Source organism: Coturnix japonica, chromosome 4 (assembly GCF_001577835.2).
Source record: "Coturnix japonica isolate 7356 chromosome 4, Coturnix japonica 2.1, whole genome shotgun sequence".
Taxonomy (NCBI): domain Eukaryota; kingdom Metazoa; phylum Chordata; class Aves; order Galliformes; family Phasianidae; genus Coturnix; species Coturnix japonica.
In genome coordinates this window covers 53,713,197-53,726,071 of record NC_029519.1, presented here as the reverse complement: position 1 = coordinate 53,726,071, position 12,875 = coordinate 53,713,197, and the positions used below count along the sequence as shown (strand labels likewise).

Sequence of the window (12,875 nt, the reverse complement as noted above, 5' to 3'; positions counted from 1 at the left end):
CTAAGAAGAAATCATATTTGTAAGTCATAAGGGACTGAGCCAAAGCTAAGAATGAAATTTCAGACCTAAAATGGTGTATTACAGGCTCTCTAAATGCCTTTTCTTTATTTATTTTTTAAATAAACAGACCTTTTCTATTGCTTCTGCATTGCACTTCAAAAATCTAATCTAAAAAGAAATTTTTATATTCTATTACCCAAAACTGTTCACTGAAGCCTTCTGAGAAGAAAAAATATTTAATACTTATTCTTTATTTGGTGCATTGTATATTCAATGAATAGCCCTTGGAATTTAACACTGGGATAAACATCATTTAACTATTTGGCACTAACAGTACACATCACTTATTATTTATGTGAAATATAACCCCACTAAGCAGCAGTGATTACCATTCAGCATCATTAAGCTAAGCCAGTTTACTGGGAGACAGCCCAATAAAAAACAGTTGCTTTGATTTAATATGTCAAAATTGAATATGTATACTGTAATAATATATAATGTACAACATTTGTGATGAAACATTTCTGCCTTAAGTGTTATACAGTGCCATGGATAAACACAGTTTCATGAGCTAAGATACAACAAGCATCTGTAGCAAAAAGAAGGAACAATTTACAACATAATATTTGAGACAAAACTCTCACAAAATATCCATTGGGATCCCCAGTTTTCAGAAAAGCATTTGCCTATACGTCTTATCAGGTAAACTTAATGGACTTCAATGAGCTTAACTTGCTGAGCTGACCCAATTAGATTTGAACCTCTGGCTCTGCTACAAGAGATCATCTGCATCCAAGGCAGATTAGAAACTCCAGCTTGTCTGAGTATGCAAGTCTAAGATGTGGTCATGTCAGTTTGACAGTTTCCCTACTAACAAATTCCTACTGTTGATGCAGCTATTCTGCCAAAAGCTAGAAAAATAAACAAGGTGTTTTTGCTGGGTAATATTACTTTCTGAGTAATGCAATGTAAGGTAATGTAGCAAAGGAATGTTTTAGCCAGTAGAAACTGCATCTGTTCTAAGACAGTCTTCATCATCTCCAAGCCTTCTCTAGCAGAATATAAAACCTTCCACAGAGTTTTATTTACCATTTTCATTTTCTCATCAAAACTCACACTGTCAAATTTCTTCCTCTGTAATCCACAGCCACATAGATTTGTCATCTATGTACCCATAAATGCTGAATGCTCATGTTATGCTTTTTGCCTTACTTTTTATTGCATTATATTTCCCATAATGAGGACCAGGTTTACATGATGCTCAGCAAAGACAGTGTACTGAGAAATAAACTAGAAATATACCTTTGAAGAAAGAATACTTTTATTGGCACTTGCTGTCGTATAATAATTGATACTGATGATGATGCAAAACAAAATAATTGAAAAAGAAGCTGCACTTGCTTTTTATCCAAATGTTTCAAGTGCTCTGTCATCTACAAGGGCTGCTCTGAAAGTAATGCTTCCTATGTTATTATGTTGTCTCATGGCAGAGGCAGATGTTGGTAGTATGGCAGCAGAGGCTGAACCTTCCCAACCAATCCCATTACATTCTGATGCCGTATGACAGATGGCAGCAGAGGGGCACTCTGACACAATGGCATCTGACATGGGAGTGCATATAAGCCAAAGGTGTGTCACTGAATTCCTCCATGTGGAAAAAATGGCACCCACTGACATTCACTGATGCTTGCTGAATGCTTGTGGAGACCAGAGAGTGGATGTGAGCACAGTGAGGCAGTGGGTGATGTGTTTCAACAACAGTGAGTGCCATGAAAGACAAGCTATGTTCTGGACAGTGAAGCACAACTGTCATACCATGAAATGAAGAAGGTCTTGATCAGCTCATCTTCACGAATTGGCTAACAGTGGTGATTATGGTAAAAATAAACAAATAAATAAATAAATAAATAGGAGGCATTACTTTCGGAGCAACTTATGCATATAACTTCATACAAGTATAACTTAGATTCAATGGGACTAACAGTATATAAGAATTTGTCCTCAAAGACAAGGGTATTGGCAAATGCTGGCAGAATCATGATCATTTTTTCTATTTCTTGTACTAATTTTACTCTGTTCTGAACATTCATGCAGCAGCTACTGAGCAAAGTCAGTAGAAATTCTGAGCATGAGCAGCTGCTGCAAAAGGCAGTGGGAATTATGAAGATTCAGCATCCGTCACCACTCAGGTATCTGCATTTAATTTGATGGTTTTCTTTCAAAATGCTAATTTTACATATCTCCTGCCCTTCTTTCATTTCTTTCCTTCCTTTAAAAATAGGCACAGCTTTTATTCCTCGTTACTCCTCTACTTAGTCTCATATTTTTTCTGTTCCTACTTCCCCTCCCTCTCTTGGATTGAGAAGACAGATTCAATTAATTATGTCTGCATCACTGAATCCAAAGAAGCTGGGTCAAGACTTAGCAGCTGACAAACAGATATCACTTCATGTCTCCAATAGGCTCAGGAAATGTGCTGTTCAAGGTGCTACAGGTAGCTCAGTGCTACAGGGCAGACACATTTAATGTTGGCCTTGATTCAGCTACTTGCTAATAAGCCCACAGTTAACTGGTATCATTGTTTGCTCACTCATTTTGTGTTCTCCTGCCACTGTTGCCTGCTGGCTTGTGTTCTTGCAGCTTATTTGTTAGTAATGAGCATTAAATCTGTGAGTGCTCTTACGTGAAATAACAGTATCCAAAAGTTAATCCTACATGTGAGTGTCAAATTAGCACCTACAGGCAGTTATTGTTTTATTTTCGGCTCTAATGCGGAGCAGAGGTTCACTTTGTTACTGAATAACAATCCATGTGAGGTGACGTGTCTTAATCTTACTCTGCTCAAATTTGATTGCAATACTGGAGAAGGTTGGTTTAGTGTTGTTTGTGGCCAAGTTTGCTTGAGCAAACTGTGAAATGCTGAGGTTCTCCATACTTCAGAAAGGGAAATGAGTTAGCATAAAATGCTTCCAAAATGGGAATGAATGAAATTCATATATAATTTTTATTTCTTAGAATAACTCTGTTAGGATAGAACATTCTACAAATTCTTCTCTTCTGTGTTTGGTGTGGGAGAGTAGCCAACCTTTTACTTTCATAGAAACAAAATGTGAATTGACCCCTTCTTAAATACTAAACAGGCACAGCATTTTCTGAAGCCATGTGGCACTCTGATGTGCTACAAGTTCAGTATGTAGATGCTTGTCTGACTGTGTGAAGAATGAATTTAGCAATAACAAAAAATTATCTCTGAATTCTCTGTGATTTTGCTGCTCAAGTACAGGAATTGTTCTGTCTTCTATGGCCAGTGAAGATCAGAAAAAGTAATGTCAGTTATAGGAAGAGTGTAAGTACTAAATAACATATGAAAGTCGATAATAAAGAACAGAACATAATAAAGAATTTCCAACTCAGATATAACCTCTGTGTTAGCATATGGTTGCGAGAACTGGAAATCCACCAAGACATAAAAAATGGAAAAGTAGATGCCTTTGGAAGCAAATGCCTACTGGAGATTTGGGACATAGGATAGCAAGTCTCATCTCTAAGGAAGGAATGTGAGAAATCAGCAATCTCTGCTAAAATCCAACATTTTTTTTTCAGCAGATGCTACCACATCCTCCTCTGTGATGCCATCAAATAGGAACCATGGGGTTTTAGAAAACCTACTGGTGACTTGCATGAGAAAACCTGAACAGAAGGTTTAGGTAGGAGGGCTGAGCTCATGATCTCAACAACAGAAAGCCGAAACAGCAGGAAGTGATGGAAGAGATCTACTAGCAGTTCCTTGGGAAGTTTATAATATATTTTCCTACTGATGCAACAGAGAGAATATATCTAAATCAATACAGGGCAGTATGTAGCCAAGGTATATTCTTGGGGGGAAAAAAATAGTACAAAGTAATTATATTTATTATGGGAAAGGAAATGACATGCCAAAGAAGCCGCAAAATAAATGTTGAAATTAAAATTTTCATGAGTAATATGATAGCTTCTTGATTTATCAGGCATTAGCATAGTTCAACAAATAGAAAACTGCATATCTTAGCCAATCATATCTACAAGGGAAAGTGTGCTACTTCAAACCTTTCTCATTGCACACTAAGTTCTTTCCCAAATTTCTAAACTTCTTCCAAAAATGAGGCCCTTCCCTTCTCATTTAAGCACATCTCTATTGGTGTAATTCTGCTTTAGCATTTTTACATAGCAATGTGTGAACTCATAGGCTTAGCCTCCAAAAAACTAAGTGTAAAAAATATTTGGAAATGTGTGTGCTTGCCTTTCTGCTTCAGTCACATGCCAGACACTTTTTGGAGCTGGGTGTTGAAGGCTGAGATTAGTGGGCATTTTCAGCCTCTTACACTGAGTGTATGAGAGCCAAAAATAACGTTCTCAGCAGATTTTCAGATTTCTCATCTCTCAAATCTGGGTTATGTATGTCTGCTGTAACCTCTTGTCTCTGAATCACAGCATGTCTGGACTAGCAAGAACATTTTCTTTATTATTTTGTTATTACTGCAGTAATTGTCCCAGAAGGTCTGTGGTTTAAAAGAGAACCAATATCTCTTGTTTTCTTTTTCTTATGCAGTCCTTTTTTTTGTGGACCTCTATTTGAGGATCTCAGGTTAGCTGTAATTTTTTTTAATAGATGCAGTATTTATGAGATAGTGCTTAGTGGAGTACAAATCACTACATAGTGATATGCAGTGATGGATATTGCTTCCTCTTGTATTTTCTTTACAATTAACCTACTGTTTCCTAAATCCAATAGTATATGGTCATCTTTTGAAAAAGATGTGAAATAAAAAATAAAGCATTTTCTACTTCTCACAAGAAGTGGGAATTATATAAGATTATTAGTTTGTAACCTTTCAAAATACCTTCATCCAGTGCAAAAATGCTTTAATCTTCTCATTCCCTCCATTTTTATACAACACCCCCAGATTCCTATGCACATGTTCAGAGATCATATTTTTCTGTCAACTTAGGCTGTCTTTGATTTGAAAGTATCTGAGCCAAGAAGATCATAAATGGATGAAATTATATCCATTGTCTCACAGATTTTTTCCTGCATAAAACAATTTAAGTTGAAGTTACTCCTTTGAGTTATTATAATAATGCAATACATAAAATTGTGCCTTATAAACAAAACTTCTGAAACCAAATAATTGTTTCCTTTTTTGTAACATAGGCCTTTGGTTCCCAAATAGAAAATAATTTGAACATGTAATAATCAGGTACAATTTGTTATTCAAAAAGTAATAACATTCAATAATACAAGCCTAATGATGCCACTAGAGACAGTATTTAATACTGCCATTTTTCTACAGTAGTTGCACTGACAATTTCAGCTGGACAGGAAAGTAAACAGACCTCCCTTGCATCATCAGCAATACTTTCACTTCCATTTGTATGTAGGGGAAGAACATCAATCTGTAATTGTAATTAGAACAAAAACACAAAGTACCCTTTGATTCCAAAGCTGCTAATATAATGAAAATTTAGCAAAAAATATCACACTAAATATACAGCTTTGCTCAATACATCCAAGATGTGCAGGCAGACAGCCCTGGGCTGCAGACAAGTACATCTTGTTTGAGTGGGGCCAGTGGGCAGACTGACATCCCAGGGGAGGAACTTGCTCCTCATTCCACTGTGAGCACAGGGAGATAAGGTGAGGCACTGGAATGGGCTGTCCAGGGAGGTGGTGCAGTCACCATTACTGGAGGAGTTAAGTAATGTGAAGGTGTGGCACTTAGGGATATGGCTTAGCGTGATGCTGGTGATGGTTGGTGGTTGAACTAGAGGATCTCAGTGCTCTTTCTGACTGTAATGATTCTATGAGTCTATGACATGACCACCTTTCTCTAAGAAAAATGCATTCAGAATCACATACCAGAGTTCTTTATCCCTTGATTTCCTCCTGTTATTATTATTTTTTTTTTCTGCAGACTTTAATTCTTTTTTTCTTTACAGACATCAAAAAGCAGCTTCAACATAAGCTTTTCATTACTCTAAGCTATTTTGTGGGTGGGGGGGGGAACAATCCCTGTTTGTAGAGGTCTCAACCTATAACAGAAGGAATTCTATCATACTAAGCACAAAATGAAATCACATTTTCAATGCACAGCTAATGCTTTTTTAAAGCTGAGTTGAACAAAAGGTACAGAACCTCAAAAGCAAATTCACTGATGAAGTAATTTCTCTTTTTTCATTGTCTTTTCCCATCACTATGATAATTCTGCACTTCATACTATGGTAAACTGCCTGCTTCTGGGTCAGCAAAATTCTTTCTTGACAATAACACACCAAACCATGCCCATAAATCTAAAATGTACAGAGCAGACAGTGGAGTCATTTGTTTAATATATAGTTTTTAAAAGACAAGATGTGGTAAGTGAATTTCACCTTCTAATTTGATAGAAGGCAGTGTTTTATTCAGTGCATGATGACTGGCTGTTTCTCTGCTGCTAACTGCTTGTTGACCACGCACCACAGCCTGCTCCTAGAGATCTGAAGCACAGAAAGTTTATTTGTTTAGAGATGATGAACACTGGTGGATGGAGAGAGATCAAGCAATTGTGTTTTCCTTTCAGAAATCTGGTGGGCAGAATGGTTGCAAAGTCCCTGTCTATGCCAGTTGTCTTCACTGGGAATGATGGAAGAAGTCCACAAAATAAGGTGTGTTTTTATTATTGTAATGCATTAGCAGTGTGCACTTAGCTCTTACTCCTCTACCATTGTTCTTTCTTACAGCCTATAGCCCTTAGTTTTGTCTAGTGGCTCTAGCTAGTTTAAATATGACTGGCCTCAGCCAGAAGCACTGAAGAAATAAATGTCAGCATAAACAGGAATAAGCATCTCTCCAAACAGTGTCTCCTGAAGAAACCGTCTGTGCCGGATTTTTAGACCCAGGTGTCAGATGTGAAGGGCTATACAGCCATCTCCCTAGACAAAACAGTAGCTAAAAACATTTCAGTTTGACCTGCAAATTGCTTATCGGCAGCTATCACAAAGCACTATTTGACTCACCCTTGTGTTCTGTTGTACATGTGTACGCATATGACTTAGTTTGTTTGGTGTGACAAACTGCAGAATAGCTCATAAGGATAGAGAAAAGGGCTGTCACGTTCCATGGCACTACAGCCTGTCTGCTGTTATCAAAAGATGGGTTGGCAAAAGAGTTAGGAAAGGAAAAAAAAAAAAACAACAAAAAACGAAAGGAAAAATGGAAGGCTACATAAAAAGAAATTAAAAGCTACAACATTCATCACAGCTTTGCCACCTCTTCCTATATAGTACATAAAATGGGATTGGAAGAAAGTGATTTGTAACCGTTTAACAATAAAAAGTTAAAAGATTGCAAGCAAAGAAAATAGAACCAAAACTGTTACGTACTGCTAGAGACAAATGAAAGTTCCTTATGTTCCTGCAGCAGCCAGGAGACTATGCTGCAACTCAAGGCAGTGAAATAGTCTGAGGAACATTCTCATGTACATGCTGTAGGGGTGTGTTGAACTTGTGGGAACAAAACATTTTTATTTCCTTTGTTAAAATCACAATTACACTGGATTTTTGGCTGTTGGTAGATGGGAATGGGTTCCATTACTGTAATAATAATACACTATGTTTTTTTACATAAAATAATTTATGTTCTGAAGTCTGAATGATTTGAACTTAAATAATATGACTTTAGATACCATGGTGAACTCTCAATGAAAACAGTCCTAAGAAAATTCCTTTAAATACACTTTATTTCTTGCATTGTTTATTTTCCAGTTTTTTCTCTAATATGATGATTTACTGAACTATAATCAGAATGTAAGTTTAATTAATATAATCATACATGGGGATATCCTAAAGAAAAGTAGAATCATTATTTGTGAAACCTTACTATTAATTTTCCAGTTATTACAATCAATATATATATATATAATAATTATATATATATTATATATATATATAATTTAGTATAGACAATCTGACTTCTCATTATTACTACTCACCTTCTACCTTTCTTTGAATGCTTCCTGATGGAAACATTTTTATTTTAATGTTATATGAAAACATAAGTAATGGAACTTCCCCATATAAAACACATTCCCTGTTATTTTCCTAGATATTATTTAATTCTGCCCTCAGAGGAATCAATCATTATGACATTATGCCATGCACTCTGGGCACAGTCTGTACAGTATGAAGTCTTTAAAGAAGTCCTCACAAACTTCAGTTACCATAATATGTAGATATATGCAAATATAGATGTATGTGTGTATATACAGCCAGGAAAGTTCAGAGTATCAGATTTATTAGTCCTGTAAATTCTGTTTTAATAGCTTATTCTCAAGATATCGAAATTTGACTTGTCTGGAAGAAACTTAATAACGGTGTTATTAAGTTTTATTAAGTTTTTGCACCGTAGTTCACTTGTTCTTCTGTTTCAGCTCATTTCAGGCAAATCAAGTTCTTTAAAAAATAAAATTGATTTAAAGCATCAAAAACTTTGCTTCAAGAATAAAAAAGAGAAAACCACTTAATGTTAAAATTAGAAGCTGGTTATTTGACTTTAGTCTGTTTAAACTGTTTTCTCTGAAGAGGATGGATGTCATCTCCTAAGCCATTCTGTAATATTGTCTTGCTTTGTCATAGCTTTAATTGTTATTCTTAATATCCACATTTGTAAATTTTGTTAATGTTAAAACATTTGTGATCGTTTAGCCCTAAATCTTCTTTGTGTGAGATATATGGGTACATAGAGATGCACTGATACACAGACACAGAGGTACAGCTTGTGTCATATCTTTATGATATTACCATATATGCAATCTGTATATATATGATATATAGTGTGCCAAATAAATGAATCCATGTTAGGAAGTGGATGGGTGAGAACTATAAGAAAGGACATTCATTGGCTGCTTGATGAAAGAAGATGGATTTTCACAATATATTGTTGGCCCAATAGTAACTACAATGTTTAGAAGAACAGTTGCATAATATAAATAGTCCTTGAACAAATCTATTGGATTGGTTTAAACTCCAGAAGGATTATAGCTGTATGCTGTAAAACTACCCCAAAGAAATGGGTCAAAATCCTAATCTGTTTATCTGATTTAGCAGCCACAAGACCAGAAGAGAAAAGATTTTGGAAGGAAAGAGCAAAGCCCTGGACCATGACAGAACAGTCATCTGGCTGCAAGGAAGCACTGGTATGTTTGCTGCACATTAGCAGATGGAAAATAATTTTCTCTAAACTTGTGCTGTTGTAAAACTATGCAACTTCCATTGGCAAAATGATAATCTCTGTTATTTATGCTAAACGCATCATCATTTTATCATACCATTTCTTTTTTATTAGGAATAACAAATTCCTTAATAAAAATATTTGACATGGGAGTATTGGAAATACCAAAACCAATGGGAAATTAGATTAAAGTATTGGATATGCCTAATAACTAAACCATAACAAAAGTGATTCCTTATTTTCAAAAAAATGGTTTGATCTCTGGCTGACATCTCCCTGCAAAATAATTAAAATGAAAAAAGCACTACTATTAAATACAAAGACTGTTATTATCCACATGACATCTTTGATGTGATACGAATGGGACTTATGTTCTACCGTGAAAAACCTCATGAAGGATTTTACAACAAGAAAGCCAAAAGACTGTGATTTGTAGAATAACATAATGCAGAAAAAACAAGGCTTATCAGTAGTGCCTGGAGTATGGACACACATTTCGCAGCTTTTGGGGGGATAAAAACTAACCAAAGCAAATAAATAAATAAATAAATAAATCCAACCAAACCACACAACAAAACCATCATTTTATTTCATTCTTAATTTATTATTTATCTATCATTTAAATATCCAGCCCATTTCTGCTACTTGAAACAACTGGCAATAGTAAATGTTAATAACAAGTATGAGGAGAAGTTGCCAACTGCCAGTAGGACACAATGGTTTATTAGCAAGTAGATCCCATATCCCCTCTCCTTGTGCTGTTGGGCCCATTTGTTCATCCTTGTCATATCCTCACTTGGGAAATTTTTTGTGCTACTTCATAATACTTGAAAAAGGACTGAACCACAATGGTTTCAAGTAGCAAGATTTTCTTATCACTGTCTTCACTGGCATCTGAATGTCACAGATAGGTGTAACCCTGAACAACTGATCTATCAGCCCACTGCTTGCATGAGGTTTTAGCTACAATTTATTACCTCTCTTTTTATTCACTGATACCATGGTATGATTAAAAGTTGAAAGGTCCATAGAACTTACTGTTTTGTGCCAGAGCTTGAAGTAGACAATCCAAGCATCCCTCCAAGCTATCTGCTGTGCTGTCAGTGGCTGTTATCTTCAGCTTTTTCAGGGCATCACTTAGATTATCTGCTTGGTAAACACAAAGAAAAAAGAAATCAGTGTCCTTAGACTTTTGGTAACAGCAATGAACGTAAACAGTAACTGCAAAGTAAACAAAATTCTGTACCAGTGAAGAAGGAATTAATGTTCTGTATTCTGAGGATATAAAAAGCCTGGAGTCAAAGGGTACGCATGAAATTAAACCTTTCAAATTTACGCATGCATTTATCCTCCTGCATCTGAGAGCAGGACGCCAGCAGGCACTTTATGAAATGCTGCTGAGCAGCAATTTAGCCATCAATATTCTCTCAGCCAAGTTGGTTCAGAGAACCAGCAGCAGTATCTCTGCTTGTATCCTTCTGTATGGAAAAAATTTCCATCTTGGCTACACATTCACAACCCCCCAGTGCTGAGCTTACAGCCTTTTAAGGATTATGCCATTTTTCACCACTTTGTTGTAAGCATTGTTTATATGAACTGTGCTAACTCTTCAAATTTAATCCATCCATAAAAATATAATGCATCTTCTAGAAATAAGAAACTTCTTTTGTAAATTTCAGATAATTAAATAACCCCTCCTTCTACAGGAAAAAAGGGCAGCCACAAATCAACTCAAACCATGTAATGTAACTCTCAACAGCCACCCATTTATTCTCACAAAAGTTAGGGCAGTATTGCAGCTGCCATTTTGAGTATTCTCTGTATTTGGGAGTGAAGCAGCAGTGCTGGCAGCTGCAGGCCCAGTCTCTGGCTTTTCACGCAGATGACTAACCCTGTGCTGAATGGGCTACCCTTTAAAACACAAGTGCTGAAGCAGTTTCCATGCCAACTCTCTCAGGAGGCAGGAATTGTTACTCCAAACAAATAATGTTAAATAGTGTCTAGCCGCCTACCATTCCCCAGTGACTAATCAGAAAGCCTTCACACCAGCCCTACAGAACCGCAGGTACACCCTCTTTGCCACACATCCTCTGGGCCTGAAAGGCAGCCAGTGCTGCTTCAGAGACTCACATCAATGCAGAAAGCCCCTTCTGAGAGAGCTGGCAGCAGTTGCACTTTCCTTGCTCCTCACTTGCCCACATATAGGATGGTGCCAAGGAAAGGAGGCAAAGCCGCAGCTTCCCTGATGCTGCCATTATTTGCCTGTGAAGCACTGGCAGCCCGCTGCAGAATCAGGTATACCATGGAGGGAGAGGAACTGTGCTCCTCCTAGAGCCACTCTGCTTCTCAGCCAGAGCTGGGGCTTTCATCCCACTTCCATTTTTGCAGACCATAGAGATAAAAGTATGATGCTTCATTTTTGAAGTTCCCAGTGTTTAGGTATGAAATTGTTTATTAGGATGTTCAATTGTTTAATCACTAATGTGCATTTTCTTAGCTACCTTATGGACAGGAACTCTCTTCCTCCTAAATTCGACTCTGTAAAGACTCTGGGGAAGCCACACATAGTTCTGCTCCCTACCACCTGTCCTCACTCTCCTTGAACGAGCCAGCAAGAGAGAAAACTTTTCCCAGTATTGGCTTATGGTACTGCCCAGCAACCTTGAATGCTGCATGTTTATTTAATGGCACTCCATCAACAGCTCAACACGCACTGCCACATCAGAACCTACAATAGGCATTGAGAATGTCTCCCCCATTTGTTTTCCTACACTCCCACTTTCTGCTTCCTTTTTCTGGGGAATGTCCACTATTTAAATAGTCTACCCTTACACGTGGTATGCAGCAGGCTGTAATTTTCAAATGTGATTGACTAAATATTTCAATCCCTAGGACCAATGACTCAATTTGTCATGATACTAAGCACGCGTATATCTCACTGACATATGCGCACATCTAACTTTCAAATATCAGTCAGTGCTTACGGCAACGGTATGCCATATTACTTTTAAAACATTTTATGAAACCCTATTGCAATATAAACCAAATTGCCATTCGCTAGATGAGATTAGATTTTCTAAGTACTTTTAAAATACAACACAGGGAAATTAAATTAGAAACCATACGCTAAAACTGTGTTTTTAAAACAAATAATGATACTTCTTGAACTTCTAACAAACCTACAATTCTAAACCTCTTGCGTCTTTAGACATAGCTCTTATCCTGTGCAAAAAAAAAAAGAAAAGAAAACACAAGTAGCAATACTGCAGGAACACCAGACCTCTGGCCTGGCCACAACATCAGAAGGCCACAAGGACAGGGGGAAGAAGTGTCCTTCAGGAAACATGTTATTTGCTCACTTTGTCTCTTCTTGTCATAGCCAGGGCCTTCTCCCTCCTAAGCAAGGTTTACACCTCAAAAGACTCATTTTTCTTTGACGTTGTGAAGTATTGGACATATGCAAATAGATCTTAAACAGATTCAGAGGGTTTCTTCTTTTTCCTCCCTTCTCCTTTTATTGCCCTGAAAAGAACAAACCTTACAGTTGAAATGACACTGACAGGGATATTCAGAGTGAAAAGGCAGCAGTACTCCAGTGGGTTCCTACCATATAATTACACAAGGCTTCCTG

At 36.9% G+C, this 12,875-nt stretch overlaps 1 protein-coding gene across 4 annotated transcripts in view; it reads right to left on the bottom strand.

The window, feature by feature from the left end:
- The window catches only part of RAP1GDS1 (Rap1 GTPase-GDP dissociation stimulator 1), an 81,094-nt gene that overhangs the window by 42,275 nt on the left and 25,944 nt on the right, over nucleotides 1–12,875 (bottom strand). For 3 of the 4 annotated variants that reach the window (XM_015862106.2, XM_032444550.1, XM_032444552.1), the window contains exon 2: nucleotides 10,283–10,390. In XM_015862106.2, coding sequence (XP_015717592.1) covers nucleotides 10,283–10,390 — 108 coding nt within the window. Of the gene's footprint in view, nucleotides 1–10,282; nucleotides 10,394–12,875 lie in introns of all 4 variants that reach the window. The other variant, XM_015862105.2, reaches the window with a different exon arrangement.